This window comes from Equus przewalskii, chromosome 2 (assembly GCF_037783145.1).
Source record: "Equus przewalskii isolate Varuska chromosome 2, EquPr2, whole genome shotgun sequence".
NCBI classification, from domain to species: Eukaryota; Metazoa; Chordata; class Mammalia; order Perissodactyla; family Equidae; genus Equus; species Equus przewalskii.
In genome coordinates, this window is record NC_091832.1 from 18,818,478 (window position 1) to 18,840,879 (window position 22,402).

General features: G+C 38.2%; 2 protein-coding genes and 1 long non-coding RNA gene across 13 annotated transcripts in view; 2 read left to right on the forward strand and 1 right to left on the reverse strand.

Annotated features, from left to right (window-relative positions):
- The window catches only part of RHBDL2 (rhomboid like 2), a 49,960-nt gene extending 34,169 nt beyond the window's left edge, over positions 1-15,791 (forward strand). For 4 of the 9 annotated variants that reach the window (XM_008520644.2, XM_070610297.1, XM_070610296.1 and 1 more), the window contains exons 7-10: positions 7,960-8,060; positions 10,263-10,323; positions 14,331-14,392; positions 15,190-15,791. In XM_008520644.2, coding sequence (XP_008518866.1) covers positions 7,960-8,060; positions 10,263-10,323; positions 14,331-14,392; positions 15,190-15,369 — 404 coding nt within the window. In that variant the 3' untranslated portion in view covers positions 15,370-15,791. Of the gene's footprint in view, positions 1-7,959; positions 8,061-8,397; positions 9,478-10,262; positions 10,324-14,330; positions 14,393-14,860 lie in introns of those variants that run through there. The other 5 variants (XM_070610302.1, XM_070610300.1, XM_070610301.1 and 2 more) reach the window with 2 other exon arrangements.
- The window catches only part of LOC103551233 (uncharacterized), a 64,024-nt gene that overhangs the window by 30,893 nt on the left and 10,729 nt on the right, over positions 1-22,402 (reverse strand). For 2 of the 3 annotated variants that reach the window (XR_544960.2, XR_544962.2), the window contains exons 2-3: positions 6,405-6,568; positions 1,260-2,764 (exon numbers count right to left, since the gene is read on the reverse strand). This is a non-coding gene — a long non-coding RNA (uncharacterized lncRNA). Of the gene's footprint in view, positions 1-1,259; positions 2,765-6,404; positions 6,569-22,402 lie in introns of those variants that run through there. The other variant, XR_011537454.1, reaches the window with a different exon arrangement.
- GJA9 (gap junction protein alpha 9) lies at positions 18,499-22,244 on the forward strand. Its single transcript, XM_008520646.2, is given in 2 exon segments — positions 18,499-21,541; positions 21,543-22,244. Coding segments are annotated over 2 exon segments (1,548 nt in total). The 5' UTR covers positions 18,499-20,606; the 3' UTR covers positions 22,156-22,244.

Consider the following 22,402-nt stretch of genomic DNA (forward strand, 5'->3'; position numbering starts at 1 on the left):
GAGGTCCCCTACTATTGTGTTGCTGTCAATTTCTGCCTTTTGGTCTGTACATAGGTGCTTTATATACTTTGGTGCTCCTGTGTTAGGTGCATATATATTAATAAGTGTTATATTTTCTTGGTGGAATGTCTCTTTTATCATTATCTAGTGCCCCTCTTTGTCTCTCATTATCTTTTTTATCTTGCAGTCTGCTTTGTCTGATATAAGTATAGGCACACCTGCTTTCTTTTGCTTGCCATTTGCTTGGAGTATCATCTTCCATCCTTTCATTCTGAGCCGACATTTGTCTTTAGAGTTGAAATGTGTTTCCTGGAGGCAGAATATTGTTGGGTCCTTTTTTAATCCATCCAGCCACTCTGTGTCTTTTGATTGGTAAATTCAATTCATTTACATTTAGAGTGATTATTGATATATGAGGACTTAATACTGCCACTTTATCTATTTCAAAGTTGTTCTATATTTCCATTCTTTCTTTTCCCTTATATTTCTGACTGCCATTGCAGTTTAGTGGTTTTCTGTGATGATTTTCTCTTTATTTATGATTTGTGACTCTGCTCTCATTTTGTTGTATTGTGGTTACCATGAGGTTTGTATAAAAGAACTAATAGAGGAGAAAGTCCATTTTCTGATAGCCTCTTATCTCCATTAGCCTAGGCAGGTTCCATCCCTTTCTTCTTCTTCTTCTTTGTTTTTATTGTCACGAATTATTCTTTGTTGTATTATGATTTTGTGACTAAATTGAAGTGTTTATAGTTATTTTTGATGTTTTCTTTCCCTTTATCTTTATGTTATAATTAAGTTTTTACTAACCTATTCTGACAGAGACCTGTAATTTTCTGATTTTGTCTGTCTATTAATCTCCTTGCTCAGAAATTTGTAAACATTTTCCTTTTTGTTTTAGGTAGGAGGGCTCCCTTCATCATTTCTTGCAAGGCAGATCTAGTGGTGATGAACTCCCTCAGCTTTTGCTTGTCTGGAAAAGCTTTTATTTCTCTGTCATATCTGAAGGATAATTTTGCTGGATAGAGTATTCTTGGCTGATAGTTTTTGTCTTTCAGTATTTTGAATATACTGAATATATTTCTCAGGTTTCTGCCAAGAAATCTGCTGAAAGCCTGATGGGGGTTCCTTTGTGGGTTATTTTCTTCTCTCTTGCTGCCCTTAATATTTTTCCTTGTCATTGACTTTTGCCAGTTTTAATATTATATGACTTGGAGAAGGCCTTTTTGCACTGGTGATTAGGAGTTCTATTGATTTCATGTAGTTGTATGTCCAGTTATTCCACAGGTTTGGGAAATTATTAGCTATTATTTCTTTGAACAGGCTCTCTGCTCCTTTCTCTGTCTCTTCTCCCTCTGGGATACCTATAATCCTTATCTTACTTTCCCTAAGTGAGTAGGATATTTCTTGAAGAATTTCTTCATTTTTAAAAAAATCTTAGTTCTCTCTCCTTCATGCGAAGCATTTCTAGGTTTCTATCTTCAAGGTCACTAATTCTCTTCTCCATAAGGTCTACTCTATTTTTATGCTTTGTACACTATTTTTTATCTCATTAATTGTGTCCTTCATATCTGGAATTCCTGTTTGGTTTTTTTTTTTTTTTTTTTAGAGCTTCAGTCTCTTTGGTGAAGTATTCCTTCTGTTCATTAATTTTATTCCTGAGCTCATTGAACTGTCTTTCTGAGTCCTCTTGTACCTCTTTGACTTTCTTTATGATAGCTATTTTAAATTCTCTGTCAGTTAGATTGTAGTCTTCTGTGACTTCATATTTGGTTTCTGGAGGGTTGTCATTTTCCTTCTGTTCTGCAGGGTTTCTGTAGTTCTTCATGGTGTTTGACAAATTGATCCTCTGCTGGAGCAGTTGTGGTAGCAATCACCTTTTCTTATTTGGGTACAACTTGGTTCTAGTCACTTGGGTCTCTACTGGCTCTTCGCAGTCCTGTGCACCACTTGTGCTGCTGCTCCTGGGTTGTCTTGGGGTGCTGGTTGCCCCACTGCCAGGGTTGCTGAGTTCACGGGTCTCACTGTCTCTGGTGGGGGCCTGGGGATCTGGGGACTTGTAGATAGCCCATGCTGCTGGTGGACCTGGTGTTGGGGTTGCCACGCTGGGGGTTGGGTCACTGGTTCTGCTGTGGTTCCTGTTGCTTCTGGTTGCAAATTCTACCTGCCACCATTGTAACAGGGCAGGGGCTGTTTTTTATGTTCCCACCCTGTCTGCTCACAGTTGTGCCAGTCAGCCACTTTGCGTTCATATGGGCCAGCCACAGCTGCTCGGTAGGGCACCTTTGTACAGGCCAGGCTGCTGTGCTCAGCAGGTGTGTTGTGCTTGTGTGGGTGAGACCACCACCTGGTGGGGTGCAGCTGTGGGCTGGGCTGCTGCGCTAGGTGGTCAGTTGTGTTTCCATGGGTGGGGCTGCTGCTCTGGCAGGGCACCTCAGCACAGCCTGAGCCACTGCTACTTGGTGGGGAGCATTTGTCCTGGTAGGGTTGCTGCGGCAAGGTGCGTATTTTTGCTGGCTGGGCCACTGTCACTCTGCAAGCGTTTGTGTGTGGGCCAGGCTGCCCTCATGTCCACTCACAGTCATGCTGGCCATTGTGTGAGGATCCACTATCTGGATTGCTGCTGCCAGGGAAGGGGAGGGGGTCACTCCCTTAGTTTCACTGCTTCCAGGGTTCCAATCCACCCACCTTCAGATCTCTCAGGCATCCTGTTGTGCTGGGTAGGGAATCCTCTGTTGGTTAATGGATGTCCGTTTAGCTGTAACTTAGAGGGGAGAGACAAAGGGAACAACTTACTCTGCCATCATACTGACATCACCCTCTCAGCATAATTATTTTGAGATTTATCTGTGTTCTTGTATGTATCAATAGTTGATTCCTTTTTGTTGCTGAGTAGTATTTCATTGTGGGGATATGCCACAATTTTTTAATCCATTCTCCTGTTGAAGGACATTTTGGTTGTTTCCAGTTTGAGGCCATTATATATGAAGCTACCATGAACATTTGTGTACAAGTCTTTGCGTGGACAAATGTTTTCAGTTCTCTTGAGTAAATAGCTAGGAATGGAATGGCTGGATCCTATCATAAGGTATGTTTAACTTTTAAGAAACTGCCAAACTTTGAAAATAGCTTTACTGAGATATAATTTATATATCATACAATTCACTCATTTAAAGTGTATAATTCAATATTTCCTACTTAATGCACAAGGTTATGCACCCATCATTACAACCTAATTTTAGAACATTTTTATCCCCCTGAAAAACCCTGTACCCATTAGCGGTCACTCCCCACTCCTCACCCCACCCCCCTTCCTCAGTCATAGGCAACCACTAATCTACTTTCTGTCTCTTTAGATTTGCCCATTCCAGACATTTCATATTAATGGAATCATACAATATGTGGTCTTTTGTGACTGGCTATTTTCAACTAGCATAATGTTTTCATCATTCATCCATGTTGTAGCATGTATTAGTGTTTCATTCCTTTTTTATTACTGGACAATATTCCACTATATGGATATACCACATTTTCTTTATCCATTCATTAAGTGCTGGACATTTGGGTTGTTTTCACTTTTTGGCTATTATGGATAATACTGCTATGAACATTTGTGTACAAGTTTTTGTGTGGATCTCTTGGGTACATACCTATCAGTGGAATTGTTGGGTCATATGGTACAAAGTGGTACCATTTTACATCTCCACCATTATCCAGTTCCTCCACATCCTAGACAATATTTGGTATCATCAGTTTTTCTAATTTAAGCCAATATACTGGGTGTATAATAGTATCTCATTGCGTTTTAATTTGCATTTCCTAATTATTAATAATGGTGAACATCTTTTCATGTGCTCATTTGCAATCCATATATCTTCTTTGATAAACTATTTAAAACTTTTGTCCACTTAAAAATTTGATTATATCCCTTATTATATATAATAATATATATTACATATTCTGATTACAAGTGCTTTATCAGACATATGACTTCCAAACATTTTCTCCTGGTTTGTTGCTTATCTTTTCATTCTCTTAACAGTATCTTTACTGTTTTATAATTTTAGTTTTATAATTTTAGGTTTTACATATAGGTCTGCGATCCATTTTTATACATGGTAGAAAGTATGGATTGAAATGGCACTTTTTTGCATGTAGATATCTAATGTAGATATCTAATTGTTCCAGCATCATTTGTTGAGAAGACAATGCTTTCTTCACTGAATTGCGTTTGCATCTCAATGAAATCAGTTGTCAATATTTATGTGTGTGTCTATTTCTGGACTTTCTCTGTGTTCCACTCACATATGTATATCTTCACACCAATACCACTCTGTCTAGATTAATGTAGTTTTCTGATAAGTCTTGAAATCATAAAGTGCTAATGTTCCAACTTTGCTTTTTTTTCAAAGTTGTTTTGGCTATTTTAGGTCCTTTGGGTTTCTACATGAATTTTAGAATCAACTCGTCAATTTCTACAAATAAAATCTAATAGGATTTTGACTTGGATTGCATTGACTCTATAGGTCAACTTGGGGAGAATTGACATTTTAACAATATTGAGTCTTCCAACCCATGATCAAGGTGTATACTTCCATTTATTTAGCTCTTTCAAAATTCCACTCAGCATCTTTTTTAGTTTTTAGTGTTCAGGTCTTGTATGTTTTTGGGGGGTCAGATTTATCTTTGTAGTTCACATTTTTGATGTACTGTAAATAGTACTATTTTTGAAATTTCTATTTCTGATTCTTCATTGCTATTACATAGAAATATAGTTGATTTTTTGTATATTGATCTTATATCCTCCAACCTTGATAAATTCACTTATTATTTCTAGTAGTTAGTTTAATAGTTTGTTAAACAGTCAACTATCTTCTAAAGAGATTTAAATAATAAGATAAAAATGTGGTATATTTGCCCATGTGTTTACTATTTCCAGTGTCCTTCATTCCTTTGTGTAGCTCCATATTTCCATCTGATGTCTTTTTCCTTCTACCTGAGGATTTCCTTTAACATTTCTTGTATGAGTCTACTGGTCATCAATTCTTTCATCCTTTGTATGTCTGAAAAAAATCTTTATTTTGCCTTCATTTTTGAAATATATTTTTGCTAGCTATTGAATTCTAGCTTAACAGTATTTTTCTTTCAATATTTTAAAGGTTTTGTTCTACTGTTTTCTCATTTGTATTGTTTTCCAATGAGAATTCTGTTACCATCCTTATCATTGTTCCTTAGTATGAAACATGTCTTTTTACCCTGGCTTCTTTTAAGTTTTTCACTGGTTTTGAGCAATTTGATTTTGTTGTGCCTTGGTGTAGTTTTATTCATGGTTGTTGTGCTCGTGGTTTGTTGAGCTTCTTGGATCTATGGGTTTATAGTTTTCATAAACTTCAGTAAAAATTTGGCCATAATTTCTTCAAATATGTTTTCTGTGTCTCTCTTCTCTCCTCTCCTTTGGGGACTCTAATTATGTATTTTCTAGGCTGCTTGAAATTAACCCACAGCTCATTGATGCTGTATTTATTTTTAAAAATATTCTTTTCTGTGTGTTTCATTTTGGATAGTTTTATTGCCAGGTCTTCATGTTCACTAATCTTTTCTTCTTCAATATCTAATCTGTCATTAAACTCAACCAGTTTATTTTTTTGTCTTAGACATTATAGTTTTCATCAATAGAAGTTTGATATGAGTCTGTTTTATATCTTATATATTTCCACTTAACTTCTGAACGGATAGAATACAGTTGCAATAATTATTTATTTCCCTTATCTAAGTCTTACACTTGTGTCATTTGTTAGGTTTTAATTTATTCATTTCTCTCTTCATTATGGGTCATATTTTCCTGCTTCTTTGCATGTCTGTCAATTTTTGATTGGATGCTAGACACTTTACCTGTGGATGGTGGATATTACTGTATTCCTCTAAATAGTCCTTAGATTTGTTCTGTAACTCAGTTACTTGGAAGCAGTTTGACCCTTTCTGGTAAGATGTTCTAGGTGAAACTGTGTTTTTGAGTCATGTTTAGTGCTAATTATTCCCCACTACTGGTGCAGACCCTTCTGTGTACTTTACCCAGTGCCCTATGAGTTATAAAGTTTTCTAGTTTGGAAAGTTACTTAGCCTCTCAGTTGCTCTGTGAACAGGTACTCTTCCTTCTACTCCTTTCTGGTGGTAATTTCTTGGCTCAGGTAATTTCCTCTTGTTCTCCTCTCTTGAGTTCTCTCTCTGTGTAGCTCTCTCCTCTCTGGTTCTCTGTCTTGCAAACTCTGGCTTCCTAGGTCTATCTGGACTCCAAACTCTATCTCATCAACTTAAAGTTTACTGAAGTCTACCTGAGTTCCTCCTTCATGCACTGTAGCCTGTATTGCCACTAAGGCAGTAAGCTGAGCAATCAGACAACTCACCTCATTTATTTCTTGTCTCTCAGGGTTCACTCTTTTGTTCTCTGATGTCCAGTACCTTGCAGACCATTGTTTCATATATTTTGTCCAGTTCTTTAGCTCTTTCAAGAGGGGGGGGAGAATCTTATCCTTGTTGCTCTTTCATGGGCAGAAGTGGACGTTTGTCTCTGTATTTTAAAAATAAAATTCTCATGTGATTAAGATGCAGTCATCCCAGCCCTAGTCTGTAGGTTAACATTTGAGAACCACTGCTCTAACCCTATTGGACTACTTCTCTCTGATCTTCAGTCATCCATGCACCTTCATTTCTATGTGTTTGCTTTTCCACTTCCCTAAGTCCTGAATACCTTCTTCCCCTTTATTTTCCCTGTCTAAATCTTAACAATTCTTTGGCGTTTAATCAAAATGCTATCTCCCCCTTCTCAGAATAGCAGGGCCTTCATCTCTCTGCTGAGAAAGTCATTCCTTCCAAGTGCTTCATAACAAATTTATTATATTTTTTATCATAGCAGTTGTTATATTCTGCATTTTATGATAATTGTTTGCTGATTCATTTGTAAGACTCCTAAGGTCAGACATTTTGTCTTTCTTCACAAAGTAGGTATAATATTGTATCCTAAGGAATGAAAGAGGGCCTTGAAAGCAAGAGACTAAGTAATAGAACTAAGCAGTACAGAAAGAATGTCTTAGAGTTGGCATAAGGTGGTTTTCAAGCCTTGTTTTAGTTCAGGCAATCTATGATCGTGTCAGCAAATAGGTTTCATCTTGCTTGGTGAATGTGGTTGAACAGTATGTTGAGAAGGATTCTGAGGCAACATCCTCACTCCATGAGAAAGCTAGTCATTAGATAAGAAAATGTTGGAATATCTCAGGTATTTTGATAGTTTTGGCTAAGCATTGGGATATTTTGAAACAATGGCTAATAAGTACAGTCATGTGCCACATAATGACATTTTGTCAATGACGGACTGCATATATGACAGTGGTCTCATAAGATTAGTACCATATAGCCTAGATATGTTGTAGGCTATACCATCTAGGTATAAATATTTGTGTAAGTACACTCTATGATGTTCACACAATGACAAAATTGCCTAACAATGCCTTTCTCAGAATGTATCCCCATTGTTAGGTGATGCACGACTGTACACAATACATGTCAGATAGTGTTCTAAGCATGATGCACATATCAACTCATCTACCACCCCTGACAACCCACTGAGGTAAGTTCTATTAATACCCTATTTTGTAGGTAGGGAAACTAAGGCCCAGAGAGGTTAAGAAACTTGCTCAAGACACCCAGCTGGTAATTCTGGCTCCAGAGTCTGTGCTCTTGTAACTATTTTACTGTCTTTGTATTGAACATTTAATTTTCCAGAAAAATTGAGGTAGTTAGCCCACATAGCTATACTTTTATAGTATGGAAAGGACAAAGGGAATTTGTTGCTTATTAATATGATAATTGTCCAAACTTCCCAAACTTTTACCTTAGATTAGAAAGATTTATCTTTCATGATTCTGATAGTCATGTCTGATCCTTTGTGTTTTATTTCTTTAGGATCTCTTGCCAGCTCCATCTTTGACCCACTCAGATCTCTCGTGGGGGCTTCAGGAGGAGTCTATGCTCTGATGGGAGGCTATTTTATGAATGTTCTAGTGGTAAGAACTTTGAGAATGGAATCTATGGACCCTCCCCCCCCCCTTTTTTTTAAAATAATATCTGGTATTTGGTTCAGGGAATCTTCATTTATCAATATTTACTGAGCACTCATCTTCCTTCTGGCCACTGGAGTTTTCCTTTCATATTTTATCTTTATTTTTTCTTTCCTGATCTCAAAAGTAATAAATACTAAATAAAATTTTAAATTGAGAAATATAAAGTCAAAATCCCCAATATAGTCTGTTAACAGTTTAATAATATCCTTTCAGACCTTTCTCTATATGTATTCAAAATCCTATCAATATTAATACTACAAAAGTGGAACCATCCTTACAGATATTGTTCTGCATCTTGATACAGAGTACCCTGACCACCTGCACGCCCGTGCACAGAAATGCACCTCAATCTTTTCAAGTGCTCCACAGCACCCTCTATACAACAATATCAGGACTTATTTAATCCTTCCTTGAAAAAAATTTGAGGTGATTCCAGCTTTTCACATTTACAAATAATGCTGTAAGAAATGTTCTTTCACATTTATCTTTTTGCATTTTTGTAATTTTTTGTGTGTAGGATAAATTCCTAGAAGCTGGTTTAGTGGATTAAGGCTTTACATTTTCATAGATAAATGCCAATGGCCCGTCAAAGTTGGCATACCATTTTACACTCCCATGATATAGTACGTGAGAATGCCAACCACATTTTAAAAAAATTTTTCCTTTTTCTCCCCAAAGCCCCCCGGTACATAGTTGTGTATTTTTAGTTGTGGGTCCTTCTAGTTGTGGCATGTGGGACTCCACCCCAGCATGGCCCGACGAGCAGTACCATGTCTGCACCCAGGATTCGAACCGGCAAAACCCTGGGCTGCTGAAGTGGAGCACGCAAACCCAACCATTTGGTCACGGGGCCGGCCCCGCCAACCACTTTTTAAAACAGGCTAAAATCCTGACTAGCTGTTAATCCTTTAACCATGTAGGTATACTTTAAAAATACTCTAGGACGGGGCTGGTCCGGTGGCGCAGCCGGTAAGTGCGCATGTTCCACTTCAGCAGCCCGGTGTTCGCTGGTTCGTATCCTGGGTGCAGACATGCCACCACTTGGCAAGCCATGCTGTGGTAGGTGTCCCACATATAAAGTAGAGGAAGATGGGCATGGATGTTAGCTCAGGGCCAGTCTTCCTCAGCAAAAAGAGGAGGATTGGCAGCAGATGTTAGTTCAGGGCTAATCTTCCTCAAAAAAAATAAAAAAACCACACAAAAACTCTCGGACAAAAAATATGAAGCAATTATAAAACTGCTCCAAAAGTAGAAGTCATTTAGAAAAATGTTTTTCAAACCTGGGATTGCAACTCCTTAGCAGTTCACAACTCAGTTTAAGGGATTGTGACCAGAAATTAAACAAAAAGAAAAAAAAAAATTTCAGTATGCATCACACATAAGGGTAAATACTGTTTGATTTATATGTGTGCTGGATTGTTATGTAAATTATTTCTTACTGTACGTTATGGTCACAACAGTTTGAAAAGAATTGATTTATAATAAACATGGCTGTTTCACCATCTTTACTCCTTAGGAAGAGAGTTAGTGACTTGAAAGAGAGAGAGAAGTAACTCAAAAAATTAAAATGGAAATGTCTTTCTGACTCAACAATTCTCTAGTAACCCCCGAGGGTACTTGCAAACTGGACTGAGACTTTTCAAAGCCAAAATCAAACTTTCGTTTTTTGACCAACATTTAAAAATTTTTTGGAATTATCTCAAAAAATTAAGGTAATACTCAAATTTTAGCTAAGTCTTTGCTAACTCCTATTTGGAAAGAGGATGAAGACATTTCTAGTGAACCTTAACCAAAAAAACTTGGGAATATTTCATCAGACTTAGTTTGACAGCATCTATCTATCTATCTATCTATGACATGTTGTGTTGATTTTATATTATTTATATTTGGATTATTTCCTGCTGATAAAATTGTGTCTAGTTTATATCACGGAATTAAATATCATGTTTCATTTTATTCCCCATTCGCACCAGTGTTGTACTTCCCAAATACATTTGAAACCTGGGCTGTTACACCAGTGCTTTGTTTTGCAAATATTGACACCCAAGCTTTATTTTAAATGAAAAACCAAATGAAGAGGGAAGACAGTTGAGGTTTCATTTCCCAATAGATAGCTTATATTATTATTATTTATCTCTTTGCAAGAATTTTCGAGAAATGATTCCTGCCTTTGGAATTGTCAGACTACTGATCATCATCCTTATAAGTAAGTTTGTTTTGCGAACTCATCACACCTTCAGTTTTATCGGTTCCACCTTCAGAAGGCCTTCTCATATGTTCTAAAGACTAACATGTAGCATGATTGCTAGCCTAGAGTCAGAAGGACTTGTTGGCTCCATAGTCCTAAGCAGAAAGGCGTAAATGGAGGAGTTTTCACAGACTCTCATGGGTGATTCTTAGAGGGGACTCAGTAATGTGTTTTTGCCTTTTGCTTCTTTCTGGAGAAGTCAAGAGAGTAAAGCTCTAGGCACTCCTTCCACGTTAACAACAGCTTCATATATGTTTCATAGAACTGGATTTTTCTCATTCATACATCGGATTCTGTATACGATTTTTTTCTGAAAAGAGAAAGCTTGAAAACCACTGATATAATCTATTTTCTTCCTCAATTTCTAACTTTTCAGATGAAAAAGAAAAACTGATCTAGGGTATAAGCATGGAGTGGTGGCTGAGGTTGGAAGGTGGGAGCAGAGGCGAAGGAATCAAGAGGTCAGGGAACTGGGAGGATGACTAATGTGACTTTTGACATCGCCAGGAATTATAGTAGAGACTCTCATGCTGAGGGCGTCGAGGCAGAGCGTTCAATCTGGAGGGGAGGTGGAATTTCAGCTGAGTCTGAAAGCCATGGTAGCTTTTGGATGGTGGCAGGACATACAGGGCAGAAGAAAAGAGGAGCAAAGGCAGGGCTACTAACCTGTGTTTCCAGACCTGCTCCAGCTGAAGCTCTGTCCACACTGAGGGTGTGGGGAGAAGGACGGACACTGGGATCAGACTGTGGGGTCAGACTTGAGGGCCAAGACAGAGGTTCCACTTGATAAAGGCTAAGATTTTGGCTGTCCACATGATAAGAAAAAATGATTCTGCTAATTGATATTGAGTTCAACTGTCCACATTGTTGGGAACAGGGACAACCATCTCTGAGGATAGAGACTAAATTTAGTTTATGAACAGTTGAACTGTAAAAACAGTTATTTCATCCTGAGAGAAAATAAGTGACTTGTTTCTAGTTTATACCAAACTGTATGTAATGTTTTTCTCCATAAGAAATCCGAAAAGTGAGGGGAAGTTGTCAGCACAGAAAGGGGAGCAAGGGTCTGGAGTAAGTTAGGAGAGTTGCTGTGGGAGCAGAGCCACCACCTTTGTTGTTAAGAGTCACAACTAGAACCAAGGGACAAGTCCTTAGACTGAAAAATATTTCCCCAGTGACCTGGCCTTCAGTCAATCTGCCTCTTTTAGGTAATTATGAATGACTTTTGTAAAATCAGCCTCAAAGCCTTGATGGGGAAATGTTTTTAATACTCTTTGATGTTGGAGTAAAAACTCTTTCCTCATGCCCAGGGAATCTCCAAAGATAGTCTATGTCACATGATGTCATTCTTCAGGTAAGTAATACAGAACCTGAGTGGTTAGATCATGCAATCATCTTACAGAGCAGGTAGGATATGCTAATACTAACCTTCCCCACTTCCTGGCACACGCCATTTCTAAAAGTTCTTTGGCCTGATTTACCTGCTATTGCAAATGAGAAAAAGTTACACAACAGATTAATAAAATACATTTTGATTTTATTTAAAGATTGGCACCTGAGCTAACATCTGTTGCCAATCTTTCTTTCTTGTCTTCTTCTCCTCCCCAAAGCCCCCAGTCCATAGTTGTGTATTCTAGCTGTGAGTCCCTCTGGCTATGCTGTGTGGGACGCCGCCTCAGTGTGCCCTGTCCGTGCCCAGGATCCGAACCGCTGAAACCCTGGGCCGCCGAAGCGGAGCATGTGAACTTAACCACTCTGGCACAGGGCTGGCCCCCATTTTTATTTTAAATGTTTCCTTGGGAAAATGTATAGCTTTTTTTTAATGGTAAATATTATTCTTAATTGTGAAGGACAATTGGCCTTAAGGACCTTCCTTCATTAAACATTATTTGTTGGATGTGTTTTCTAAGGATGCAACTGAGCTTCTCTTTGGAAAAAGTTAAGGAAATCTCACATTTTCATCCTTCAAAAGAATCCATATAAAGGCAACTCTCTTAAAATGAGTGTCAAATTTTTAGTGAGGACAATGCTTTGGTTTATTGGAAAAAGGGCTGCTTCTCAGGTGGGAAGACATGTCTCAGTTTAGAGACTGCAGCAACTTCGTAGCAAACTCTCCTGGGAAGCAGAAAGGGCCAGGCAGAGAGATGTCAGCAGCGGGCAAGAGAAGAGAGAAATGGAATGGAGAAAGTGACATGCTAAGGGCTCCAAAGCCTTTTTGAGAGGTGGCCTCCTCTGGTGGAAGGCTAGAGCAGAGTAATTGTTTCCAGTAAGTCAGCCTGTTCTCTGGCAGTAGTTTTCTTATACTTTACTAGTCCTATCTTTGTGTTATTTACACTGGATCAGGAAATGCAAATGATGATTGAAAATATGACACAGCTACATTTATCCAGCATTCTGTAAGTCATTTACAATTAAATTAATATTGAGTGCTTCCTCGACCTCAATTCTTGTACAGAGCCTTCAACATCAATACAGTATTGAAAGGGAAACTAGCTAGAACACATGGTCCTGATGCTATTTTCCCGAAGGCAAGGACTGGGTCTTTCCGTCTCCTAGGACACAGGGGCTCACTAAGTAGAGCACTGGGAACTGGGGCATGGGTGTGGAATGTGACAGCTGCACCGGTTGTTTCCAAGTGGCTGGCACATTTAGGGCGGAGTTCCTCTAGGCTAAGAAACCCAGGAAGCTCCTTTTGCATCCCAGATCTGACTTATTTGAAGAATGGTTCTGGCTCTAACTCTCCCATTGGAGAATGTAGACTCATTTCCTTTCTTGGCCCATCTTCAGTACTCCTGATGGTTATCAGCGGCAATTAGCGTGGTGGGTGAGAGTGGGGCTGCTTAGGGTTCAAATGCTGCCCCCGCCTCTGAGCTCTGTGCCTTGGTTTCTCTATGTACAAAACGCCACCATCATTCCTCACTTGAATTGTGCCATAATAGTAATCTAGCTGGTCTTCCTGCTCCTGTCCTTGCTCCCTTTATAGTCTATTTCCTATTGTGCAGTCAGAATGATCTTTTAAAAACACAAGCTAGATCACTCCTGTGCTCAAAAGCTTTCAAAGGCCTCCTATTGCTCAGAGTAAAAGTCAAAGTCCTTACAGTGGCCTATAAGCCCCTACATGATCTGTCCCCTACTTATCACCTATTGCTTTATTCCTAACTTTAATCCAGAATCACGTGGAGGTCTTGCTAAACACAGATTGCTGAGCACCACCTTCAGAGTTTCTGGTTCAATGAGTCTGGGGTGGGGCTGAGATGTTTAATTTCTAAGTTCCCAGGTGCTGCTGCTGCTACTGCTCTTGCGGGGGAGCCACACTTTGAAAACCACCTGTCCGCTTTGAAAGCGAGATCAACTGTGTTGGTATTCCTCACACACACCAGGCACATTCCTGCCTCAGGGACTTTGCACCTGCTCTTCCTACTTCCTGGAAGACTCCTGCTTCAGATGTCAGTGTGGCTTGTACCCTTATCTCTGTCAAATGTCATATTCTCAGTGAGATCCTCCCTGGGTCTCTTATTAAAAGTCACGCCCTCCTCCCAGCATTCCCAATGCTCCTTCCTCCCTTTGTATTTTCTCAATAACACTGACGACCACCTGACATGCTCATCTTTTACTTATTCGTGTGTTTGCCTCCCCCTGCTAGACTGTCAGCTCCAGGAGGCAGGGCTGTCTGATCTGTTCACTGCAGTATCTCCACCGCCTAGACTCGTGCCATTCGCACAGAAGACAATCAATAAATACTCGTTGGATGAATCAATCTGTAAAATGGGATAATGATAGTACCTATTTCACAGGGTCTTTGAGGGGATTAATGAGTTAATACATGTAAGGCTCTTAGAACAGCACCTGGCACAGAGTAGGTCTCAATAAACGTTAGCTGCCACCATTATCAGAGGGGAGCCAAAACCATTTAAATGCACGGCTGCAGAGATCCTGGGGCTTCATCGGCTTGTTTTTCCTTCTAGTTGGGTCGGACATGGGATTTGCTCTCTACAGAAGGTTCTTTGTCCCTGCCAGTGGGTCACCGGTGAGTTCAGTTTATTATTTTCTTAGTGGAAAATTTGTTCACCTATCATATCAATAGCTGAAAAGGGTCACCAAATAGGGGCAACAATTCTTTGATTGAGGGTAGCCAAATTTCCATTTCGAAGTTAAGAAAATTCCTGAGGAAACTGGACTTTTGGATTGTCCTTTTCATTTAACTTTCATAGCCCTGATCACTGGCTCTACTTCTCTGCACCTGCCATACTGGTAGCTATTCCGAAACGGGAGAGAAGGAATTTCACTGTCCACAGAGAATAAAAAACAGATTGGAAAACAGCAATGAAAATTTGGGTCCAGATGAATTCACAATATAAAGAAAACTGATAAAGAATTTGCAGTTTTGTTGGACGTAGTCTCTGAATTTGGTAGCTTCTCTTTGAGTATTTGTTTGTATTTCCTGTGTTTTAATTCTGACATTCCATTTATGTGGGGTCTGACTGTGCTCCTCCAGTGATCCCTCCTGGCAACTCAACCCTTGTTCTTTTGGTTGGCCGTACACGGAACCATCCGACGTGATGATGAAGGAGGAGGAGAAACAGTGGGCCTGCCTTGTGTATTCAGAGAGTGGATGAAACGACATTTTTTAGCTTTGCATGTGTTAGAATATCTCCTTTTCTCTGTGTACAGGAAGTTTTGTGTCTCTTTTGCCTCACCTCCTTGCTCTTCAGACTTTTAAGACTCTTGTTTGTCAGTATTTGGTTTTTAGTAAGAGAGATGCAACTGAATTATGCAATTAGCATTTTCTTCACTTATTTTCATTTCCCCTCCTTTTCTCCTAAGGTGTCTTTTGCGGCTCACATTGCAGGTGGATTCGCTGGAATGTCCATAGGTTACACTGTGTTTAGCTGCTTTGATAAGGCGCTGCTGAAGGATCCAAGGTTTTGGATAGCGATTGCGGCTTATTTAGCTTGTGTCTTATTTGCTGTGTTTTTCAACATTTTCCTATCCCCAGCAAACTGACCTGCCTCTAATATAAGCCAATTAATAAAAAGAGCCATCTAGGAAAAAACTGGAGGACTCTATGAAGAAACAGAGAAGTCACAGCACCTGCTGACAATTTTATAGAGGACAAACACCACTGAAGTCATCAGTTGCAAAGAATGCTTACAAAAGGAGTTAGGGTTTAAGGAAAGGGCTTCTGAATGCAAAGGGAGGGAAGAGGATGAGCGGGAAGGGAAGGGAAGTAAAAACCAGAGATTGCCTCTTTCCCAGGTGTATGTGGTGTGTGTATACATACATACATACATAGCGTGTAAATATCCTCTCAAAAAGAATTGCTCTTCTTCGAAGATATATTGTATTAGTGTATTATTATTGTATCTATTGCTTGATAGAATCCACAAATACTGTAGTATGCTGATAATAAAAACTTTTCATACCTGTGTCAGACTATTGATAATCATTTTCTATCACTGTTTGAGTCCATAGATCACTGTTTGAGGTGCTTTCTATACATTATTGCCAATCTTTTTTAACAACCTAGAAAGGTGGCTATTACTCTGTATCTTAGAGAGGACATGGAAATTCTATAAAGTCAAATAACTTGTTTAATAGGGGGCAGGATTTAAAGATTGGTAACACCTTGAAAGCCCATATTCTCCCCCGCTACTGGTCTAACAATGCTCTGTCTCCCAAGTACTGAAAATTAAGACTATGATGGGAGTATAGGAATAAACATTTTTGTGGGTGCACCATGAATGGGAAATACCTTATAGACGAGGACTGAGAATTCTCTGGACTGCTAGTTTAAGACTCTGATAGCACGTCTAGGAACCTGGAATCAGCTTTCTGGTGCATATTAGATACCTGGACTCTGGATTCTCATGTATGATAAGCTTCTCATCCTCCACGTGGCTAGTGGCTGGCCCAGTAGTGGGTGGGATTTATTTACAAAAGGTAAAATGTCCTATCTGAAACTGAGAAACTCTATCCTTTTCTTGTATAGAACCAGATTGTTGGCCATTTTTTCCAAAATAGTGGTTTTAGATCATTTGAATACAGGAAATATAATTTTTTCTTCTTTCATCATCAACATGTTTTATTTATAAACATCCATCTAAATATGTTGCTGTATTCTGAAAGGAGCATCCACACTCCATAGATATATTGGGAAAAGTAGTATTTTAGCAATTTGGAAGAAACTGATCTGGGATTTGTTAAATATTTTTCTTTAAATTTGAGTATGAGAATATGAGTATGTTCTTGGTTAAACAAAGATTTGAACAAGAACTTAAAAGATAAAGCCCCCTTTACTTTCCCACCCAAACCTCTTTTCCCTGGTGATGACCACTGTCAACATCTGGGTGTATATTCTCCAAGACCTTTATCTATCCAGGATGAGCAGAAAGCAAAATTGATTTTGGCTGACGGCTGACTCACTCACTGCATTGAACTGCACCAAATCTGCTCTACACCCTGAAAGGGATAAACTTGGAGAACAAGTTGAAGATGGCTGTGGTATAACTTCCAAGCGTGATCTGCTTCTCAGATTTACCTAAACTAGAAAGGTTTGGGTTAATCTGGTTTGCCTGATTAAATATACATATGAAAAGTAGATTTTAACAAGATAAATGAGATCATACTAGATGTATTGTTCTATAACTTGCTTTTTAATGACTTAGAGATGTTTCTCTATTAGTTCTCTGAGTTGCCGAGTGATAAAGACGTACTACAGTTCATTTAACCATTCCTCCACTGGACCCTTAAGTTGGTGCTAATTTCGTACTATTACCACAGCGCTATGTGAACATCCTAGTATGTGCAGTGTGTCTCTGAGTATGTTTGCTGAGTGAATATTTCAAGCATTCAGAAGCAGAAATGCCATCTTAATTTTGATAGATTTAAACTGCCTTTTAAATAGCTGTACCCATTTATATTCTTACTGACAGTATATGAGAGTAAGTTTCCTCACACTTTTGCCAAAAGCAAGTATTACACATCTTTGAAAAATTTGCATTTTGATAGCTAAAAAATAATACTTCATTTTGATTTGTATTTCTCTGACTACTAATGAGGCTTAGTGTTTTTCAAGTTTATTAATAATTTATGTATAATTTATATATTACACATAACGTAATTTATATAATATATAATATACAAATATGAACATATATATATAAATTTTTTTCCCTGATGAAATGCTTGCATTTAATCTGAAAAGTAGCTATTAGTTGGCAAAGAAGCCCAGGGAAGAAATATTTATCTGCCATGGCCAACCCACCGGGTCACGAGCTCTGAAGAGAGAACTTTAATGACCTAAAGTGCAACGTAATTGTTAATAACAGAAAACTAGATGGAGAAATAGGATTCATCTAATTATAAGATTGGACATGACCCATTGATTAATAAGACTGATGACTAAGAAGTTATTATCTAGTTAGAAAGACTTTTTGGTACTAGAAACACTGTTCACATTCCAAAAACAGTGATATCTTATTGGGTCCCCCCCCCCCGGGGGAGGTGTGAAATTAGCATAAAACAGCAGACAAACAGCTGGTGTTTTAAATTTGACATCTCTGAATTACAGAGGGACCATTTATACAGCTTAATTTGGGGCTCATAACTTTAGTTTTCTAAACTGTGCTGTTATTAGAAATATTGGAAATATTCTTTATCTGTGCTGTCCAATAAAGTGGCCACCAGGCACATGTAACTCTTTAAATTTTAATTAAAATAAAGAAAAAGTATGAATTCAGTGCCTCTGTTACACAAGCTGCATTGCAAGCGCTCAATGGCTGTATGTGGCTAGTGGCTGCCTTATTGGACAGCATGGAGAAAGTCTGTTTCAACATCGTTGCAAAAAGGGCTATTGGACAGCGCTGTTTCAGAAGCAAGAATGAGCAGAAGGGAAATGGGTTTTAGCTGATGGCTGCCTCATTCACTGTACTGAACTGAACCGAATCTGCTCTACACCTGCAAAGAGATGAATCCAGACAACAAGTTGAAGATGGCCACCGAGTAACGTCTCCTAAGCATGATTTGCTTCAGATTTACCCAAACTGAGAAAGGTTTGTGTTAATCTCTCTGTTACAGCTAACTAAAAAAGTCATTTGAAATGCTTTTTATCATTTGTCATTTTATTACTTTCTTTCAAATTTTATACAGTACTGTATCTGTGTATACTAGTATTCATGTCATTTGCTATGAAAGCTTCAGAATCTAAGATTTGTAGCTAAATAATACTGCTGCTTTCAGGAAATACTATGCTCCTGTCCTTTAGGGGAAAAAAATCTTTTATTTTTGTGATTATAAAAGTACAGTGCTCATGGTAAAAAAAAATTAAAATAAATATAATTATAAAAAATTAAGTCAGTTGTAATCACACTACCCAGAGATAAACATAGCTAATATTTTGATGAATATCCTTCTAGGCTTTTTTGTATGCATCTCTACATATACTGGGGCCATACTATTCTATTTTAGAATCTGAATGTCACTGAAACAATATATCAGATGTCTTTTTACATTAGTATTTATCATTTCTACTGGTTGCATAGTACTACACTGTGGATGTACTATTATTTATTATGTACAATAGTCTTTCTTGTATAGAAAATTATTTTGGATGCTTTCAAGTTATTATTATTATAAATAACGTGAATAATATCTTTGTTTACATTTCAAAGTGCTTTGGAGAGTTGGGTCAAAGAGTATACTATTATTAACATAACAAAGTAAAATACAAATTTTCTCTATCTCAGGAATACAACTAAATTTTAGAAGGTTGATGCTTTTGCAAGTCTTTTTAACTATATAAAGCTTTAAAAAAGGAACTAAAGACTCCAGAACCAGTTATTTAAGAAGTGAAAACTAGCACTAGTTGACATGCCTAATTTAAATAATTAAACTTTTAAGAGAAAAGACATGATTTTTAACATCTTTTTCATGCAAATTTCAAGTGTGCTTAAAGAGGAAAAATAACAGTTTAGCAAAACAGTTAAGAGCTGACTTCAGAGCCACACTGACTGAGGTTGAACACCAGTTCTAGCTGTGTGACTGTGGCTAATGTAAGGTGTGCCTCAGTTTTTTTATCTGTAAAATGGGGAAACAACATATCTACCTATAGAGTTTTTGTGATGAACATTTCTCATAGCTATAGTATCCTAGTATGTCTGATAGTGTAACATTTCCCCCTCTATGAGGGATCCAGAACATACATTTATATTTTAAATGAAAGTGAATAAAAACATTCACTCTCTTTTTCTTTCCTTTGGGATATATGTCCTCTTAGGTATCCTAGGGTATCAACCTTAATATGGAACTACTGGCTGATAATCTAAGCACCTAAATTATAACTTGCACCACTGCTCCCTCCACAAAAGCAAGCTATATATCTTAAATAGGTCAAATAATGTTACAATGAAAATTTCTATAATACCACCACCACCACAATGATCCATTTATTTAAAGTAATATCCAATAACAATCGGGTAGTACAAAATAGTTGAGAACTTTTGGAGTTCATTTTGAGATGAGACAGATTTACAAAATTTTTGAGAGCAAAGTATGATAAGAATTTTATGAATACTCATAAATAGATTAATGAAATGATATCTAAAAATGCTCAAAAACTGCCAGAAAGAAACCAGAATTTAGACATTTAAATGTGGATGAAAAAACTAAATTCCTATAGCAAGAGCCAAATGTGTTTCCTTTGGTTTCATTAAATGCTGTTATCTTACTGAATTATCAAATGAAACACATTCATTTTCCTGTGTGCATAAGTGAGATTTTAAAAATCACTGACTTTGGTTATAACTTTTATATAAAATAATCTTAATAAATAGGTTTGTAAGATTAAGTCAGTAGTTTCAGGAACTTCTCCAAAAGTTCTGTTTAAAAAAATTAAAACAATAGCAGCTAAGTAAGAAAACTCCTTCTAGGGATCCTTACAGTTTTATTCTTCATAGAGAATATATATATCCCTTCCCTAGGTATCTTTTTTATTTTTTTTTTTGCATGGCATTATAAGGTCTATACATAAATGATTCTTATGTTCCTGATATCTTATATTCTTGGTAACAGATTATCACAGCTCTCTAGAAAAAAGTAAAACAACCAGCCCACTGAAAAAGTGATGCTTTGTTCATATTTTGGCCATAGGTTTACTTTAAGAAATAGCACACCCTTCAGGATGGAAGAATTTATCTGCCTCCTATTGGATGGGGTACAGAGCTAAGATGGCTCACTAAGTAAACATGGGGGACTGGTACTTCCTTGGAGGCATTCTGGAGGAAGTTCACATCCACTCCACCATGATTGGAAAGATCTGGCTCACCATCCTGTTTGTATTTCGAATGCTTGTTCTGGGTGTAGCAGCTGAAGACGTTTGGAATGATGAGCAGTCCGGCTTCATCTGTAATACCGAACAACCGGGCTGCAGAAATGTATGCTATGACCAGGCCTTTCCTATCTCCCTCATTAGATACTGGGTTTTGCAGGTGATATTTGTGTCTTCACCATCCCTGGTCTACGTGGGCCATGCTTTGTACCGACTGAGAATTTTGGAGAAAGAGAGACAGAGGAAGAAAGCTCAACTGAGAGGAGAACTGGAGGGGGTTGAGTTTGAAATGCCTGGGGATCGCAGGAGACTGGAGCAAGAACTTTATCAGCTGGAGCAAAGGAAACTAAACAAAGCTCCGCTTAGAGGAACTTTGCTTTGCACTTACGTGATACACATTTTCACTCGCTCTGTGGTTGAAGTTGGGTTCATGATCGGACAGTATCTTTTATACGGATTTCATTTAAAGCCTCTGTTTAAATGCCACGGCCACCCCTGTCCAAATATAGTTGATTGTTTTGTCTCAAGACCCACAGAAAAGACAATATTCCTATTATTTATGCAATCCATAGCCACTGTTTCTCTTTTCCTAAATCTTCTAGAAATTTTCCACCTAGGTTTTAAAAAGATTAAAAGAGGGCTTTGGGGACAATACAAATTGAAGGATGAGCATAACGAATTCTATGTGAATAAGTCAAAACAAAATCTTGCCAAATATCAAAACACATCTGCAAATTCACTGAAGCAACCCTCTTCCGCATCCGATTATAATCTGTTAGTGGAAAAGCAAACACACACAGCAGTGCACCCTAGTTTAAATTCATCTGCATTTCAGGCAGATCCTGACAATCACAGTGGAAAGTGAGAAATGCATTTTGGATGAACAGGAAACTGCATTTTCTAAGGAGATGTGCACATTTAGTACTACCTGTAGTCATCTTCAACACATCGGCTCAACTAATAAAGAAGACATTCATAAAATATTTGGAAAAGAAGTTAATGGTAACCAGTTAAGGGAAAAAAGAGAAATTGATGGCAAAGACAGCAAAAGAAACGACTACTGTAGAGGTCACTGTCCTATTCCAGGTGTTGCTGTAGATCCGGACAACCACGCCGGGCAGTCATCCCAAACAGCTTTCTCTCAGCCACCTAATTGCACCTGGAAACCCAGGTGGCTTCGTGCTACATGGGGTCCCGCTACAGAAGATGAAAAACAGGCATCACCTCCAAAAGGTACCAATATCAAGGGCCAGCTCAGAGAGGGCACAATCAGAACCCTTCCTCCTTCACAGGGAGACTTCCAGCCACTTGACATTCCAGACACTCCTGATTCTTTGGGAGAGTTGTCCTTTGAATCCAAGTCGGTCAGAACCTGCAACAATCCTACTGCTTGTCCTCCGAATCGCTTAGTGCTGCTGGCAAACAACCTCAGCGGGAGGCGGGCCCCCACAGACCTTCAGATCTGAACAGCTGTTGGCTTTTAGACATTCTACATATTTATTATCATAGAAGTAGACCAGTGGTGGTGCAGCACAGACAAAACAAGGGCAGCTCTAAAGACCAGCTGTTTACAGACAACTGCAAACTCATTTCAAAAAGAGAAAATGGCTCTAATTCTGAATTGGGAAGGGGTAGTTTTAAATTAAAAGACCTAGTTACCAAATCAGGATTACTTTTTCACGGGCTCCCTACAGAATTAGTGAAAACTGATTT